General features: G+C 38.4%; 1 protein-coding gene across 1 annotated transcript; it reads left to right on the top strand.

The window, feature by feature from the left end:
• The first annotated feature begins 1,132 nt into the window (after window positions 1-1,132).
• sav1 (salvador family WW domain containing protein 1) lies at window positions 1,133-16,799 on the top strand. Its single transcript, XM_088648276.1, has 5 exons — window positions 1,133-1,642; window positions 3,712-4,176; window positions 12,057-12,327; window positions 12,753-12,908; window positions 14,156-16,799. Exons 1-5 carry the CDS (start codon window positions 1,549-1,551, stop codon window positions 14,367-14,369), a joined length of 1,200 nt encoding a protein of 399 aa, XP_088504402.1. The 5' UTR covers window positions 1,133-1,548; the 3' UTR covers window positions 14,370-16,799.
• Window positions 16,800-17,224: the final 425 nt, after the last annotated feature.

Below are 17,224 nucleotides of genomic sequence, written 5' to 3'. Positions count from 1 at the left end.
GGAAGCACTGTCACTAATTGATGCTTCAACAGCAATATCATAATTATCTTGCACTAAGAAACAGAGTATTCATCAGAAGCACTTTATTTTTTATGGGCAGGTATTGATTCCTATCATATTGGTCACATGTGATCACCTGTTTTTATTGATCCACTGTGGAATGAAGTCCCCAACTCCAAGACTCTAAGAATTACACAGTTGCTACCAATTTTGAATCATCCTTCCAAAAGCTGGCTCTTTTAATATTGTTTAGTTGGGCTCCATGGGCAAAGGTCTAAGATGATAGAACCATAGAACACTATTACATTCATGTTTTTAAAAGTATATATCCACCCACTTTTTAACCGCTTCTTCCAGTTCAGGGTTTCAGGGGAGCTGGAATCTGTCTCAGCAAGCAGCAGGCACAAGGCAGGGTAAACACTTATATATACAGGAACAGGTAACGAGCTTATTCCATGCTGAAAAGAAAGGAAACACAACATTTCGGATGTGGAGCCTTCTTCAGGTGACACCTGAAGAAGGCTCCACAGCTGAAACATTGTGTTTTCTGTTACTTATATATCTTTACAGAAATCTATTGATTTCAGAGGAATAACACTAATTCCAACTGAAGTGGTAATGAAAAAAATTAATTTCCACTATGAAAGTTATAAAATGTGCTGCCATAAACACCCAATCGTTGAACAAGGAATGATGTGTGCCATTTCATATATTGATTTGAACTGCGTTTCTGATCTGACAATAATTTGTAGGTAAACCACAGTTTTTCACTGTGGAAGTGGCTATCCTAAGAATTATTAATATTTCGAAAGCACTGTTGTCTTTTTTACTTTATATGTGCCAAAGGACCTCCACAAGGTTCCTAATAGCAGGCTTAGCATACCGAGTTTTGGGTACCTGTAAGAAACCAATTAGCTGTCAAGTAACGGTTGCAAATTCTCAACGAATTATTAATCAAGAAATAGTTTTAAATCAGAGGGAGCATCAGCTATGTCCTGCACGGTTCCAGCAACTCTTGACTCCGTGCTGTGGAGTTTCCATAGGAACCAGCTCCACCAGCCTCACAACGCCTCAGAGCTCAGGCAGTCCATCACCTTAACCACAGAGCTCAGGCGAATGCGTCACCTATCCCAGAACCCTTTGCGTGTTGGAAAAAAAACCCTGAGAAGCAGGGAAGTTTATATGTTGAGTGGAGAGGAGTGGGAATAGGATAGGAGCAACAGGCTGAGGGGAAACCAAGTAAAAGTGTCTTTTCGGGGCAAGTTATGAATATTAACTGAAACGCGACGCGATATGTTTTTTCTGGTTTGAAAAAAAACTGCGTTTTTTTTTCCTCGCGGGCTCAAACTTCTCATAAGCCCGTTTAGTCTGCCGATTTGTTTTGGCACTAACAAATGGATTTACGTCGAAGCCCAGGCTGCCTCTGCCCCGAGTGAAAAATGAAAATGCCTCTTCCTCTGCTCCAGGTCCTGTGCCGCGGTCTTCTCGATTTCCTGAGGCGCACCGAAGTTGTTTCGTCGCATTGATGTCTCCCTCGCAGTTCGAGTTATGCTTTCCCGAAAGAAAAGTAAAAACGAAGCGTCGAAACCAGCCGAGGTACACGGAAAATACGTAAAAAAGGAGACGTCCCCCCTCTTGAGAAGTAAGTTGAGCTTCAAAATGATGGGTGGGCATTAAATTCTCTCGTTTTCCTACAGTCCTCAGATGCAAGTGTTTACATTGCTAAAAAAGTTATCTAACTTGCATATACCAATATGCACTGCTTATGTTATTCTTAATTCGAAATGTCCCTGCTCTTTTTACGAGTCTAACGTCTAATGTATTGAACAGTATTAGCGTTGTGCATTCCCGATGTTATAAAAGATGGGATGGGAGTGGTTGCGTTTGGATGCGAGAGCCACAGTTCACGGTTTAAAAAAAACACAAGGTCCTCACTGTGCCCTGCCGAAACTATTCAAACCCCGTCACAGTTGGCTATTTTCTCATTCACTTTATACATTCCTTTAATTTGAAGATTTGGGTACAGTGCTGCGAATAGAAACTTTTTTAACGTATTTCAATTTATCAGATATTTTTCTCCCTTGCTAATTGCTGCCAGGATTAAAATCTTCAGATTTATTTTATTTGCTGCAATTCACAAGTCGTTAAGGGTAACTCCCCTCCCACCCCCATCTCCATTTAATTGGTCACTTTTTAGGATTTGTGGAAAAAAATGCATTGACTTTTTTTTTAAAATAGACTATTCGTTTTGTTTTAAAATAATGATTTAAGGTGTCATTTTTGTTTGTATGCTTAGGGTCAGTGTTAAAGATCAAGGCTTGCTTACACTTCAGCTCCACTCTCAGGTTACATGATCTTGCTTAGTGGGTAGAACCAGCTGGGAGATGAAAGCTGTGAACATTCTTCGAGTTTTCTTTTAATGTTGTAGCATATCAAAGTCACTTTTACTCTAATGACTGTGAAGGCTACAAACACTTCACACACAGTGAGAAGCAGCATGTTACAATTTTTTTACCTAGAACAACCTTTTTCCTGCATTTCAGTAAATTACCAACAACTTTTCTTTCTTACACATTGCACAGAGCAATCTAAGAATATGAAAAGGTGAGCTCACATAGCCTATTAGTCTAAAATGTCTCAATGTGTTTCTTACCTAGAGATCAGTAAAAGTTTTGACTTCCTGTAGCAGATATCTGTATTCAATGGACTGACTGAGTTCTTCTTAGAACATTTTTTATTGTTATCGAACTGTCCGTTAGCATGTTGGTGCTTCACATGTGTATTTTTTAATTACCTTCTTGGTGTTTTTGTTAAAAGTGTAAAAATGAATATTTTAAGTACATACTCAATAATAACCCTTATTATAATAATCATAAGTGGCTTTCACAAGACATGTAATGTGTCATTTCCTCAGATGTCAGATTATGTTAATGCTAGTTTCTTTACAATCTCCCTTTAATATCTGTGAAATTAATGTATTTTTACATTAGCTGAATGCTTTCTTTAAAAAACTACATTCGGCTTACTGAACAAGAGGAATAGTCAGGCTTAAAAAAGAAACTGTTTTCCTGGAAATTCCGCTATATTTATGTAACTGGTTTGTTGAGCCAGTGGCAGGTGATTTGTTTTGCAAAATATGCACTGTTGGCGAAAGATGAGCAAAACAATTTGACTAGGAAATTGCTTTACTCGACCAGCTGGAATTCTTACTTTGTTTGTTTGGTGTATTTTTATAAGGGCCAGTTTAAGCGTTTTGAGTCTGGTACTAGAGGCGGGGAAGTAAATGCATTAAATGTACAATTTGGAACTGTCCCATCGCTGATTACCATGTGTTACAGTCTTGTATGATCTGGTGTTTAAGCAAAAGTGGAACACAAAACAAGACTTGGTTGAGCTCAGTTGTTCTTCAGAAATGCGGTTTTACATCAGTGTTTGAATAAATTGTAAAGCAGTATGCCGAGTATGCCCTGGTTTGTGAAGTCGCTGCTGTGAGATATTGTCTCAGGGAGTTGTCCCTGTGTGTTTGTGCTTTCTCTTCGAGTCAGCTGAGCGAGTCCGGTACTGCACTTGCTCCTGAAAGAAAACCATAGGAACTCAACTGTTTGACGATCAAGCAAAAGGCCTGATGGCACTTCGTGTAGTCCAGTTTGAGCCTGTCATGCGGTTTGTTGCCATTGACCAGCGGGGTCCCTCTCCTCTTCACTCCTCCAGATTTGATGCCCTCATTTATAAGACATGGGCCTACCATTCCCAGACGCGCCGAGATCCCTCTGCCGGAGCAGGGTCCCGCAGGGTATCCCGTGGGGCCGGGCGAGCCAGTGGTCTCCCGGAACAAGAGCTTCCTGCGCGGGCCGGTGCAGCGGCCGCCCCACGAGATCGCCAGGCGCGAGAGCAACCGCCTGTCGGCGCCGCCCTACCTTCCCCGCAGCCTGGGAGACCTTCCGCGGGAGTACGGCGGGTCCTCGCAGTCCTTCCTCACCGAGGCCACCCCGATGGCGGAGAACGGCGACGCCGGTGGCGCTGCCCGCTATTACTATTCTCCTGACCCCTATTACGATGGCCAGCGGCGGCGACACGTGCCAGACCGGTTTCACGAGGACTATAGATACTATGAACACAATAGCGACCACTTCCAAAGAGTACTGCCACCCTCGCAGCCCCAAGGCAGACATGCTGGTGAGTTCAATAGCGTTCCCTCTTTCCTGTTCTGTCCTTGGCTCCGAGACATGGTCACTGGTTTAGCTGTCAGTGTCGCTTGTTGTGTATAATCCATAACGCCACAGAGGTGTAACAGCATGGTCTTGTGTTGCACTTAATGCATGTTTTTTACGTTGTTTCCTTTTTCAGTGTGAAGAATATGGGTTGAATTTGGCAAATCAAGGCCAGAAGTGGTTTGCTCACGTGAGGAGAAAGTTGGTTCTCACTGTGGCTGTTGGGAGTCAAGACTGTTACTAGTCAAGGCTAGATCTCAATCCAGCCACAATTTATGTTCTTAATTCTGCAAATGTAGATGCACTCAAAAATGTAAAAAAGTAGCGCTAAATCTCATTTTAGATTGTTTTATCAGGCATTCAATGTCTAGAAACTTAAGTTCCAATAGACATGGAACGTTGTCGTATTAGTATTATTTTCTATTTTATGTATAGGACACTGTATACAGTATATGTACAATTATTAAAGTATAGGTTTTACTTCCTACCTGGTTTTAGAAAGGTGGAGCTGACTTTTAAAAATTGACAGCTTCTTATTGTAAATATTTATTTTACATAGTAATACAAATTAGATCTGTGTTTCAAAAATACATTTAGGTAGGATACTGTGCTTACAGGAGTGTATACACTGAGATGTCTAAACACCCAGCAATATCCCTTAGACAGATACGAAAAGCATAGTGGTTATGCTGACTAATTCAAACTTGTACAAATAATGGAATAATAGCCATGTTTCTTATAAGCCAAGTGTAGGTCTATTCAGTAAGGGTGCACTGTATCACATCTTTTTATCGACACAGTTTTCAGCTGTGATGCACTTGAACTTTGTTTTTGAAACTTAACTCTACACATGTAATTTGGTTCTCCAGAACACTGAGACATTCAATTTACTGTAAGAGAAGGGGATGATATAGGCGGCTTTGAAGGCTGTTGGAATGCTGGTTATTTCAGCCATGAAGACTGTGGTTTTCTTCTGCCACTCTAGTGGGGGCTTTCTTATCCTTTTAGTTTCCATTTTTTAAGCCGAGATGTATTTTGATACATAATGAACCAGCTTTGGCCTGCAGCAGTCCTGGAGCTGTTTTTTTTATTTTTAAATTACAATATAATGCAGAAAATGTAAGCCTTGTGTGCTGTTTGTTTGTTTCTTGGTCTTCTTTATGCCTTATTACCTGTCTAGACTTCTATTTAATCTTTGTACACAGGTTGAGTGTAACCTCTGATAATCTCACAATGTCCGTTGTGTTCCAAGTATCAGATTTTTATTACAGTAATTACCACTTAGTGGCAGGTAGTATTGCTTACATTCCTAACAATACAAGATGTTGTACACAATGGTGCCGCCTTTCCTGTATTTCTAGAGTGTTTACTGGGAGTTTACAACAATATTTAAATACAGGTTATTTCTAAGATGGTGATGGAAGGCGGTGTTACCATTTTTATAAACTTGCATGTTTATTTTAACAAGACTCATCATGACTCTAGACTGGAGTATCCCACTTTAAACTCCCTTTGAGTCTCACAATATAATTAGCTTAAACAGTCCAATGTCTGGAGACTTTGAAACCGATTTCTCTGATGTTCAGCTTACTTGTAGTTACTGTATTCAGTCATCCAACAGAAATTCAAGTAAGTTTTTGATACATTATGAAATGTTACTGAAAAGAAAAGCAAGAGTTTCCATTTCATGAGCTGTTTGATGTGTTTGAACTATTAGATTACTTTTCTCAGGAAATTTACAACTTGTCTTATAATTTTGAGCCTTGGATTAGCTCTAAGCAAGTATATGATAAATAGATGAAGCCCACATTAATCACAAATTATCCTCAGGAATCATTGTTGGCCTTGTTGTGAGGAAATAAATATTTTTCTAATTCCTTAATGTTCCTGTATCAACTGGGAAGGCCAAGAATGTCAAGCAGTGACTTTGTATTATACCCTAAAATTAATATCCATTAATTAATTCTTACGATTACTGCATACAAAGGTCTGCTGTGGAAGCAACAGTTACAGGGTCACAAGCAAGATTGCATGATCATAAAAAAATAAAAAGAAAGGGGATATTGTGACAAACTAAGAATTTACATAGAGCTAAATAGCAGTGACAGTTTTGTTGGTGAATATCACAAAGTATTCACAGTTTCCCTAAAAACATGTAGACCTAGGCCTATATTTTTCTTTCCTTAACTAAAAAATTAAGAATGTGTTTTAATGTGTTATAAAATTAAGAATTAAAGTTGAGAACATTGTGAGAATAACCTGCAAGTATATTATTACCTTCCGAGTAACAGTTTATGAATGGATTAGTAGATGTGATTGATTAAAGCAGATGTAGGTGGGGATGGGGAATACTTTAGGAATACATTGGGATTAAAGGGTGTGCTTTGCTGTGTGCAGTGTTACCTTTGACCACAGTTCTGCTGAATTTCGTTGTCCTCTTTTCATGTTGTGGCCGGCACTAAGTTTTGAAGGAGTTTCTGCCAGTATTCAGACTTTGAACTAGATTTATATAAGCAATTTTCAGTAACACTTCAATAACATCTATATGGCGACAGTGAAGTTGTTTTTACTTTATTGTAGTCATCTGGTTTGGAAATTTCACTAATTAGGAAGAAAACCAATAAAGCTATTAGAACAAATGTTATATGTTCTCAAGAAGCTCCTCTTTTATCCCAGAGATTTTCATTTTTTGCTCCTTATTCTTTATTATAGAGACTCCTTTTGAAAACATCTCCTTAGAAGGTTGTGAAACTTTATACAATAGATAGAATCTTTTCCTGTTATTGAAAAATGCTGGATTTCAGTACTATCATAAATGTAATCCATTCATTACTGCTTCAGCATTGTAATCATCTGTAGCTATAGAATTAGTTTAGTATAAATTTGTATAAACTTAATGAGTCACTTAAGATTATGAAATGCCTTTAACAAATTCTCCCCCTTTATATTTAATGCACAAAATTAATGTTGAGGAGGACACTTTTCAGTGGATCTGTCTAACATTTCAGGTGTTTATCACCTGGAGCCGGGAGTTTTCATTCAGATGCAGAATTTATCAGTGGAGTGCTGCCAATGTGTTGGAAGATTGTGGTTTAAGATGTGATGCCAGTGATTCTGGAAAACTCATCAAGGCTGTGAAATATCCATGTATCTTATGTCATTTATTGAACGTTTATGTAGATCAGCCTTTGCTAATCTAGCATGGCCATAGGGTAAATCACAACATGCCTTCCTTGTAACACAATGAAGACAGGAACTGCAGAGGGAAAAATGCTAAATGTGACCTATTGCTCGCTATTAATGTTTGGTTTATGGTTTAGGGCCATTCAGTTCAGCCTTGTGCTCCACCCAGAAAGGTTTATTTACAGCTAAAAACTATTTTGAAATTTTGCCAAAATTATTATCATTTGAAACAAAAAATAGACATTTGGGCTAATATGGGTTAGCTAATTTTAAAATTGCCCCTCTTTCATATTCAGTTTGATGGTTTCTCTCAGCATGTTGGAATTTGTGTTCCAAATTAGGGGATAATAAAATTGAGAGAGAGCAGTAAATTGTAGTCAGTTTTTTAAGTAAACCAATGTCCAGAACATAACATATTAAGGAGATACTGAATCTCCTCCGAAGTTGTGGGAAAACGGTTCTTTTAAACTATAAATGTTTATATAATTTCCAGCAGCTGATGCAAATCATTTGAATTCCTGGTTACACTTGGCAGTTTATGCAGCATAATTCCGCTCATATATTTTGATGCAAAACAGAAACCTGAAACATCAGTCGTTTACATTTATCATTTTGGAGGGCTTGAGTCTTTCAGAATGAGAGTGGGGTGAGAATCTAGATTCATTTTCTCAGCAATTGACACACTGAGGTTATGAGCAGAAAAAAATGTATGAGTGCATCACATCATTTCAAAACATAGTGTATTAGGATGAAATCAGCTCAACACAACTAATTCTAATGAATAAGTAATAGGTTTATTCCATGCTGGGAAAAAAAGGTGTGTGTTCACACACCTGAAGAAGGCTCCACGGCCAAAACGTTGTTTTCTTTCTTTTTTTTCAGGGTGGAATAAACCTATTACTTGTTCCTTTGCAGCCGACGCATGCTGACGCAGCTACCCACCTAATTCTAATGAATGTCCAGTTGGTTTTAACGACCACTTCTACTATTACTCTAGGAGAAAAACCCAAACAGGAACATACTCTGAAATTTGGTCCTGTTCATCATGAGGCCGTGACCGTGCAGTTCCTCTGTTGTAGCCAGGCTGCTGTGTGTGTGGGTGTTAGTGTAAACTCCCCTGGAGTTTCTTGGACTCGTTCCGTTTTAATCAGAGGGCTGGGTTTTGTGCCTTCCTGTCTCCTGGGAGGAGATTTGTGCTTCCCACCATTTTCCCTAAATGTAAAACTCTACTCAGTTGCTTATTCATATTGAGCTGACTATTGTCTATGTTTTTAATACAAATAAGAAGAACTAGCCAAGGGTAATGCAAGCAGTTTCCCAGTGATGCGGTGTTCTCTGTCTGATTGGCACCCAGGTCACAGTAACATGTTTTGATACAAATGTACAGTAATAGGTCTGGACCTACTTCTGTTCACTCAGCCTCTTCACGTTTTTTAACTGAACTGTGTTTATTCACAATATTTATGTTGAAAATAAACAGAAACAACTGGCAAATTAGTTTCTGTTGTGTCTGTCATCTGCTGCTGCAGTGGGGCTACATTATGGTAACACTTCAGTGCAGATTGTCGGCATCTTCCGATATGTTAAAAATCTTGGGGATCTTTTGGGTTAAATAATGCTATGTGAATGCCAAGAGTTATTTTATTACTGCTCACTACAGATTATAGATTTTCCTTACTCTACTGCGTGTTGCAAATGGAAGATTCTCTAGCAAACGTTGCTACAGTTTGGTGAACTTGTATCCTTGTTTCTACTTATTTTATAAAGTTTCACTAATGCCCACATCTCAGCTAAAGTGGTATGATTTTCATTTCAGTTCTAAAACGCACTTAAAAATAACATACATCTGATTTCTTTGTGGAGAAGGTAAACATTGAAACAAACCTTCAAAAGTAGAATATTTATGTGTAGGGAGACATTTGTTTATTGGATAGTTAAGGCTACAGAATGTATACCAATTTCAACCGTCCTCCTTTTTCATTGGTGTTGAAGTTTACTCGTAAATAAAAACTTGTTTGAAATCTTTTCATATCGCCCAGTTTTAAAAGTACTGTTGTTAATGCCAAGGATTGTATTTTAAACATTCTTACAGTGGACAGGGTGAAGGTTGCACACGAGTTTTCAAATAGTTTTATGGTTCCTTAAAATAGTCGCACATTGCAATCGAGACCGATTGCTGACTTGTTTGTGCACTTCTGTAGTGAATTTTCCCTCTTTATCTCAAAAAGATCGATCCGCTGTGAAGTGGGTCACATATTTACTTAGATGGTTTCAAAGATCACATGCTGTAGTCTTACACTGACAAGCTTGTGTTTTGGCGACCTTCCAGTCCCATTGGAAAGATCACATTTTCCCAAACATTGTCTTGTCCCTGAGGAGAAACTTGGCAGCAGGCTGAATGAGTTGGCTAATTGTGAATAGTATGCGTTTCATTCAAGACCACCTGCAAATTATTTGCATCTCTCTTTATGAATTCCCCACTGCAGTATTTGCCCTAACTTCTCTTCCTTAAGGATTATTAGGTGAATACTAAAACAGCTGTTTTTCATGTAGATTTTGATAAGGCTGTGTACTGGGAAAGCACGGTACTATATATTTTCACATACAGCTAGGGGACAGGTAAATCACCCTTGTGCCGCAGAGTCATTTGCATGTTGTTTTAAGATCATTTTAATCTTGATACAGTGGAACTTTGTGCTTCTGCTATCCCAGAGTCTAGATTATAAAGCCAGGTCCTATGGTTAAAACTTTCATAAACATATCCATCTATCCATCCATTTTCTAACTACTTTACCCAGTACAGTGTCACAGTGGAGCCAAAGCTATCCCAGCAATTAATGGGTGCAAGGTGGGATACGCCCTGGACAGGACACCAGGCCATTGCAGGGACAATTTTTCCAGAAGCTAATTAACCTGTCAGTATAAACCTGGATGATGCAGTGGCAGCTATAGGGCTCCAGTACACTCCCCGCACACCAGCTATCAGTGGGGAGAAGAACAGTGATAAAGCCAATTTGTAGATGGGGATTATTAGGAGGCCACCATTGGTAAAGGCCAAGGGGGAATTTGGCCAGGATGCTGGAGTACCACCTCTACTCTTTTTGAGAAACGCCCTGGGATTTTTAATGACCACAGAGAGTCAGGACCTCTGTTTTACGTTTCATCCAAAGGACGGCACCTTTTTACAGTATAGTGTCCCCATCACTATACTGGGGCATTAGGACCCACACAGACCGCCGGGTGAGCGCCCCCTGCTGGCCCCACTAACACCGCTTCCAGAAGCAAGCTTAGTTTTTCCCATGAGGTCTCCCATCCAGGTACTGACCAGGCTCACACCTGTACAGCTTCAGTGGGTTGCCAGTTGTGAGTTGCAGGGTGATATGGCTGCTGGCAAGTATGTCTTTAGACTGTGGGAGGAAATTGGATCACCCAGAGAAAACCCACACGTACAAGGGGAGAACATACAAACTCCACACAGATAACACCCCAAATCCGGAATGGAACCATGGTCCCAGCAGTGTGAGGCAGAAATGCTAACCACTGTGCCTCCGTGCTGCATACTCATAAAAAATACCCCCTCGTGATCCCAAATGATTTAATGTTTTGATTGTTTTCCAAATATTTGCATCTGGAGAACAGTTTTAAAACATTTAGAAATTTAAACATGCACTGGTCATATCGGAGGTGAGACACCTTTGCTCTTCCTAAAATAACAAATTGCATCATGTAGCATGACTTTGTTGATAGCCTTTTCAGCAAACATAAAAAAGCGAACAAGTCTTTATTGTAATACATCTCATTATGTTTACAAATGTATACTCTGTTGTTGCTTGTATTTTCTTTTGAGAATCTTGTTTTCTTTGATTAGGCATGTGTTAGAATTCCCAAAGTTTTGTGATCTGCGATGCAATTTCTTTTGTGGAAAAGCGTGTGCATTTAATTTCTGAGATGTTTACAGTTATAAATCACTAAATACTGTCCCCTGGAATGCACATTTTTAGAAAATTATATATTAAATCATATGGGAACCCTTACAAATAAGAAAAGGTATTTAATAATGCATTGATAGGTGTATGTGAACCCATTATGATGTTAATGATCTTAATTTGGAATCAGACTGAATAACCTGAGGTTAATGATGTCGCCTCCTGATGGCAATGCAGTAGTGACGTAACTAAGCAGATCTGTATTTATATGAAAAAAAGTAATTCAGTGTGTTTTATACCTGGGGAAAAGGGTACAGGCTTTCTGGTAGGTTCTTTCGGTTCTCAAAAAGGTGATTGAGAAACATTTTAAGCTTGTTTCTCTTCTAAAATGATCTGTAAATTTGAATTTCAAAGCATGCACAATGCTGATTGAGCTTCTCATTACTGGTTATGGGTGGAATCCAGTGTGGTTTATTAATGTTGTCTAGATTAGTTAGAGGTTTGAACAGGGGTTTTGACTAATAATGCATTGAATGCAGAGGGGATGTTTTTTTATTTCCATTGAAAGTTTATTGCTAGTGAATATAATGTTTACAAAACAATCAGTAGTTTATTTCAGTTAAAATGTGATGAGGTGTGTACAGCAAATGAAACATTCTGAGGTATTGCACAATAAAACAGATGCCTTTTGTGACCTTAAAGGTTTCCTTACTCCAGTGGTTTTTCACTCTCCTAGCTATTGGAAGAATACAGGCAAAGTCTCTGGGGAACTTGGCAACTCCCAGTGGAGAGGACTTGCCCCTACCTGCTGGCTGGACAGTTGACTGGACCATTCGTGGCAGGAAGTACTACATTGACCACAACACTAACACCACCCACTGGAGCCACCCGCTAGAGAGAGAGGGGTTACCTCCAGGCTGGGAGAAGGTGGAGTCTGCAGAATTTGGGGTGTATTACGTTGATCACATCAATAAGAGGGCACAGTACAGGCACCCTTGTGCTCCAAGGTATGCATGGTACATTCCTTTTTATGAGCAGACCAGTCAGTCCTCTATGTTCCATGTCAGTTTATGCATGTGATTTGTGATCGACTTGTTCTGATCACCATTTGGTTAATGTCACCTAGTCCCACTGGTATCTTTATAGGTCAGTTATCAAAAATGTAATGGGTACTATTACCTAATGACACTAAGTTATCATGTACAGGGATGACTGGGATGGCACCCATTCCGGGATTATATGTCTTTAGAGGAGCATACTTCGTACGTGAATACTGTTCTTGATTTTAATATGAGAAATATAATGGGATAATAAAATACTTAGACTTCTCATAATGTGGTCTTCATTGTTTTAAGCAATATTAATAAGTCACCTGTTGCTATTGGTTTATCTGTGGCGTTTTGTTCATAATGTCGTCTGTCTCTTCCTTCAGTGTTCCTCGCTATGATCAGCCGCCTCCTCTCCCTCCTCCGGTCACTTACCAGCCTCGCCAGGCAGATCGCAACCAGCCAGTGCTGGTGCCAGCCAACCCCTACCACACTGCAGAAATCCCTGACTGGCTGCAGGTCTATGCCAGGGCACCCCTCAAGTGAGTTCTGTATCCAGCAGCAGAATACTAACTTTAATGATTGCATGTGGTGTGGTAAATTCAGCTTAATGTATCTAATGAGCATGTCACTCTTGGATGACACTTTAGCGAATTAGTGTGATATTTTTTCATATGCAACTATCACTGAATGCTTTATGTACAGCTTCAAATAACCATTAGTTTCATACCTTGAATGAATAAAAGCTAGTTATCTAGTTGTTCAGTTAATAGGTAAATTGCAAACCGTGCAGTTTTAAAGCTTTGGGGTCAGAGTTCTGCACCATTCCTGTGTGCGTTTCCCTTTGTGCTTCTGTATGGATTGTAACTGTGAAAGGGTTTAGTGGTGGATTAACTGAATTATAACAGTTGCTGGCAGATACTAGCAAAATTCTTGTTACAATGCAACATGTTTCCAGGTTTCACTTGCTATCGTGAATTAGGTATTTAAATGCCATTTGCATGATGCAGTTGGCTTTTTCTCCAGAGTTTTAATTTATTGTGGCCTACACTGATTTGAAGGATGTTCCTAAGGTTTGTTGAATTCTGAATGTCCATTTTAAATTGGCTTTGAGCCTGAGATGAATGTATCTTAACACTTTTATAGAGAACATAATCTGTAATTAGTGTTAAACAAGTATAGCATAGCTTTAAACCATGTGTGAAATTCATTGCATGTTAGCAACGTCAGTTAAACTAACCCGATGACAAAAAAGGAGGTTGACCTGGGGGTGGGAAATGGCTATTAGGATAGCCTAAAGGATAGCAGCCATTGTACCCTAAAACTGCTAAAGACATGACTTATGTACTGTCTTCAGTACATTAGGGGTTTTTACCATCAATATTTCCAGAGCCCCTTGTCCCCTGTAATGCTGTTTTATAGAACAAAGCCCCTGTTTTTGAAAATAAAGTGGTCTATTGTTATTTAAAACTGTCTGAAATAATTTGTGTTTTGAATTTAAGATAATTATTATTACATATACAAAGGTAATGCAGCAGACAGTTCTTAATCAAAATTATTTTTTAAATTTTTCAGATTTAGTAGTCCAAAGAAGTTAATTTAGGCCAAATTGTAAATTGTGCAAGAACCTGGAATGTGAAGTATCTGGTGTTCTCAGGAACTGATATGTCACTTCAAAATTCCTATGCAAAAAATTAAGTAAGTCTTTGATGGAGATTTCCAAAAAGCATACGTGTTCAACAGGTATATAAGTCTCAGGCTGCCTGTGCGGTGTTTTTTGACTTGGCAGGTATGACCACATTCTGAAGTGGGAGCTGTTCCAGCTAGTAGATCTGGACACCTATCAAGGCATGCTGAAGCTGCTGTTCATGAAGGAGCTTGAGAGAATTGTCAAGTCGTACGAGGCGTACCGACAGGCCCTGCTCACCGAACTGGACACACGCAAGCAGCGACAGCAGTGGTATGCCCAGCAGCACAGTAAGAACTTCACCGGAAATATGTAATGAGGACAATCATGGTTCGCCTCACCAGAAATGGGTTATGGACTCCTTTGCTTCATTCTCCTGGGGTCAGACATCCCAAGACTTTGGATTATTTTTCTGGGTGTCTGCTTACACACCTTTGCAGTGTGAAACAAAATTGGTGGTGTCTGCAAACATAGGTTGCATGTCTCTGTGGCATATAATGATCAAGATTGCTTTTATCTGTTAAAAATACTAAGATCACATCATTAAAACAGTTCAAAAGTAAAAGAGGATAGTGTAACTCATTAAGACTTCAAAATCCTAAGGGGATGAAAAAATATTGATAGCTTGGTGAATTTTACAAAGAAGTCTGCCACCTCTCCCCAGAAATCAGGTGATTTTTTTTTTATATCTGAAGAGAGGGGTGATAAAGACAATGTTTTTGTTGGCGCTCAAATATTTGTTGTTTGGGATTGGAAGTTATGAAGTAGGCTTCTGTTACATCTATGGATCAGCTGTTGGAAAATAAAAGCAAGCATGGAGACAGGAGTCTTCTACATGTTGCACTGTGTGCCAATCCATAGAGGGTCTCTAGTCTTATAATTCAGCTTCTTCTCACAAAGTGAACAGACTCGTACCTGTACCAATCACAGATAAGCTAGACCAGGATCTCTCTTTTAACAGGAAAGTGTTTGGGAGTCCTGGATGTTCAGTCACTCTGTATTAAGCAGAGCAAGGTGGGCAGCTTCATTTTAAAATGGGAATCACTTCTGCTGTGGTCCTGTGTTTTTTTAAAATCATTTCATAATGACTATATAATATTATTTTCCCCCTCTGTTACATATGTATGCATACACTTTGAAATATAAGGTATTTTTATATTACCATTAAATATTCTTTTTATGTCACTACCAAATGATTTTAACTCCTTTTAAGAAGTGCTTGTGATCCTGGTAGATGACATGATGGCTAACTTTGAATTTATTTAGAGGACTTTTAAATGTACCGGCAAAAAGCATTGCATTGCAATGTGAGCCATTCTGAGTTTTACCAGTAACTCCAGGAATTTGGAGTGTGAGGTCTCCAAAGCCTAAACAGTAATTGAATTAAGGAGCTCTCTGCATTATTGTCAGTTCTTCAGAGATCAAAAATTGAAAATGCCGACCTTTTTGTAACCAATTATATAATCTCACTTTAAGGGATTACAAAGTACTGAAACCGTTTTTGCTTTCAGAATTTTCAAATAACAATTTTTGGTTACTCTTTAGTGCTAAAACGCTGTTTATTAAAAAAAATAGGCAATAAACCAATCCTGAATGTAAAGATGTTATCATTTTATGATCCTCTATAATCATTTCTAATCACCTGGACCCCAAGCTTTTATACTGCCTTCCAGGGGGGAGTTAAGGCTTTGTTTTTCACTCTTTTGAAGTGTTGATTCTCTTCTTTTAAACACATTACCCTCCATGACTGAGAGGAGGAATACATATTATATATTTGCTAATGAGCCTTATTCAAAAAATGGACATTGTGATTTCATTGGAATGTTTTTTTTTAATTGCCAGGGTATTTCTTGTTTAAAAAACATGGTTTATTTTTTTTCAGTTGAAGGCGTGGCTGTTGATCCTAAATATAATGTTTTAACATCCTTTCAGTTTTATTTGATGGTGTGTTGCATCAACTGAGAGTCATGGGACAGTTCTGGTTTTTAAAAATTGGCTGTCATGAAATTCAAAGCTTTCTTAAAACATTTGAATTCTATTTATTTTTTGTTCTGTCTGCCTCCTGGGTGTTTAATATAGAGACAGTTTATTTGCAAGGTACAGTAATTGTTAGAAAGTTTTAAAGAATCACAGAAATGAATGCTTGTTTAATTGTGTTCTATTCACAGTATCTTTAAAAAAACAGCTGGGAGCACATTGTGTAAGTAAAGTCTTCGTTATCTCATTTTCAAGCTGAAAAACAGATAATTATCCGGGCATTAATATTGAACTCTCCAGCAGTAAAGAATATTTAACGTGTTGTATTCTGATAAGCTGCTATGTCCGTGTTGGGAATATTACTAATTGAACCACTATTCGAACAGAAGAGACCTTTCTTTCAACAGAAACAGAACAATATGATGATGAGCATTGCCTTCCATGGGAGGACACACAGTGTCTAAATTCTGCAAGTCAGCAATATTTTTCTTAATTTGGGGCATTTTGTAGAGGCCTTTTATATTGCCAAATAACTGATACTTTTTGTACAGATTTCCTTTGTAAATAGTTTTTTTTTTTCCCCTGCAACAAATCACACATTTTGGAATTAAAACCTTAAACAAAAAGGGGCGGGGATTCTGTTGTACCTGCCTTTATTTATGAATTATATACTTCTAGTGCAATATACATGTGTATAAACACAATAAATCTTGCAATATCAACAACCTGTGACCTTACTATATAATAAACATCTCTTTATGAAACAAAACATGCCTCAAGTCTTACTAACATGATCTTACACAGATGATAGCTTGCTCAAAATATTGTACCACCTTTGTGCCATGTTGGGGAAAGTCTGAATTTATGTTAATAAATTTTAGTCAAGCAACATCTGCATTAATCAGTTTGGTTGGGAAACTTGATTGTTTTTTTAAATTTCATTATATATATATAATATATATGATATAAACAGGTGCCACATGTTTGTCACTCAGTTGTCCTAGAGGCATTTATTGAATGTTGTGATGTACAGTAAGTGAAATTCCAGCAGCAGCAGTCCTTGATCACATGCTGTTCAGAAAGAAGTGGTGCACAACGCAGATTACCTGTCACTTCTCTTCATGGGTTGGTAGAAAATATTAGTTTTGTTTAAATATACAGCCTTGGCTGTACTTGGTGACTTGGATTAATTTA

The sequence above is a fragment of the Lepisosteus platostomus genome, chromosome 10 (genome assembly GCF_059453375.1).
Source record: "Lepisosteus platostomus isolate fLepPlt1 chromosome 10, fLepPlt1.hap1, whole genome shotgun sequence".
NCBI lineage: Eukaryota > Metazoa > Chordata > Actinopteri > Semionotiformes > Lepisosteidae > Lepisosteus > Lepisosteus platostomus.
This window is presented reverse-complemented; position numbering and strand designations above follow the sequence as displayed.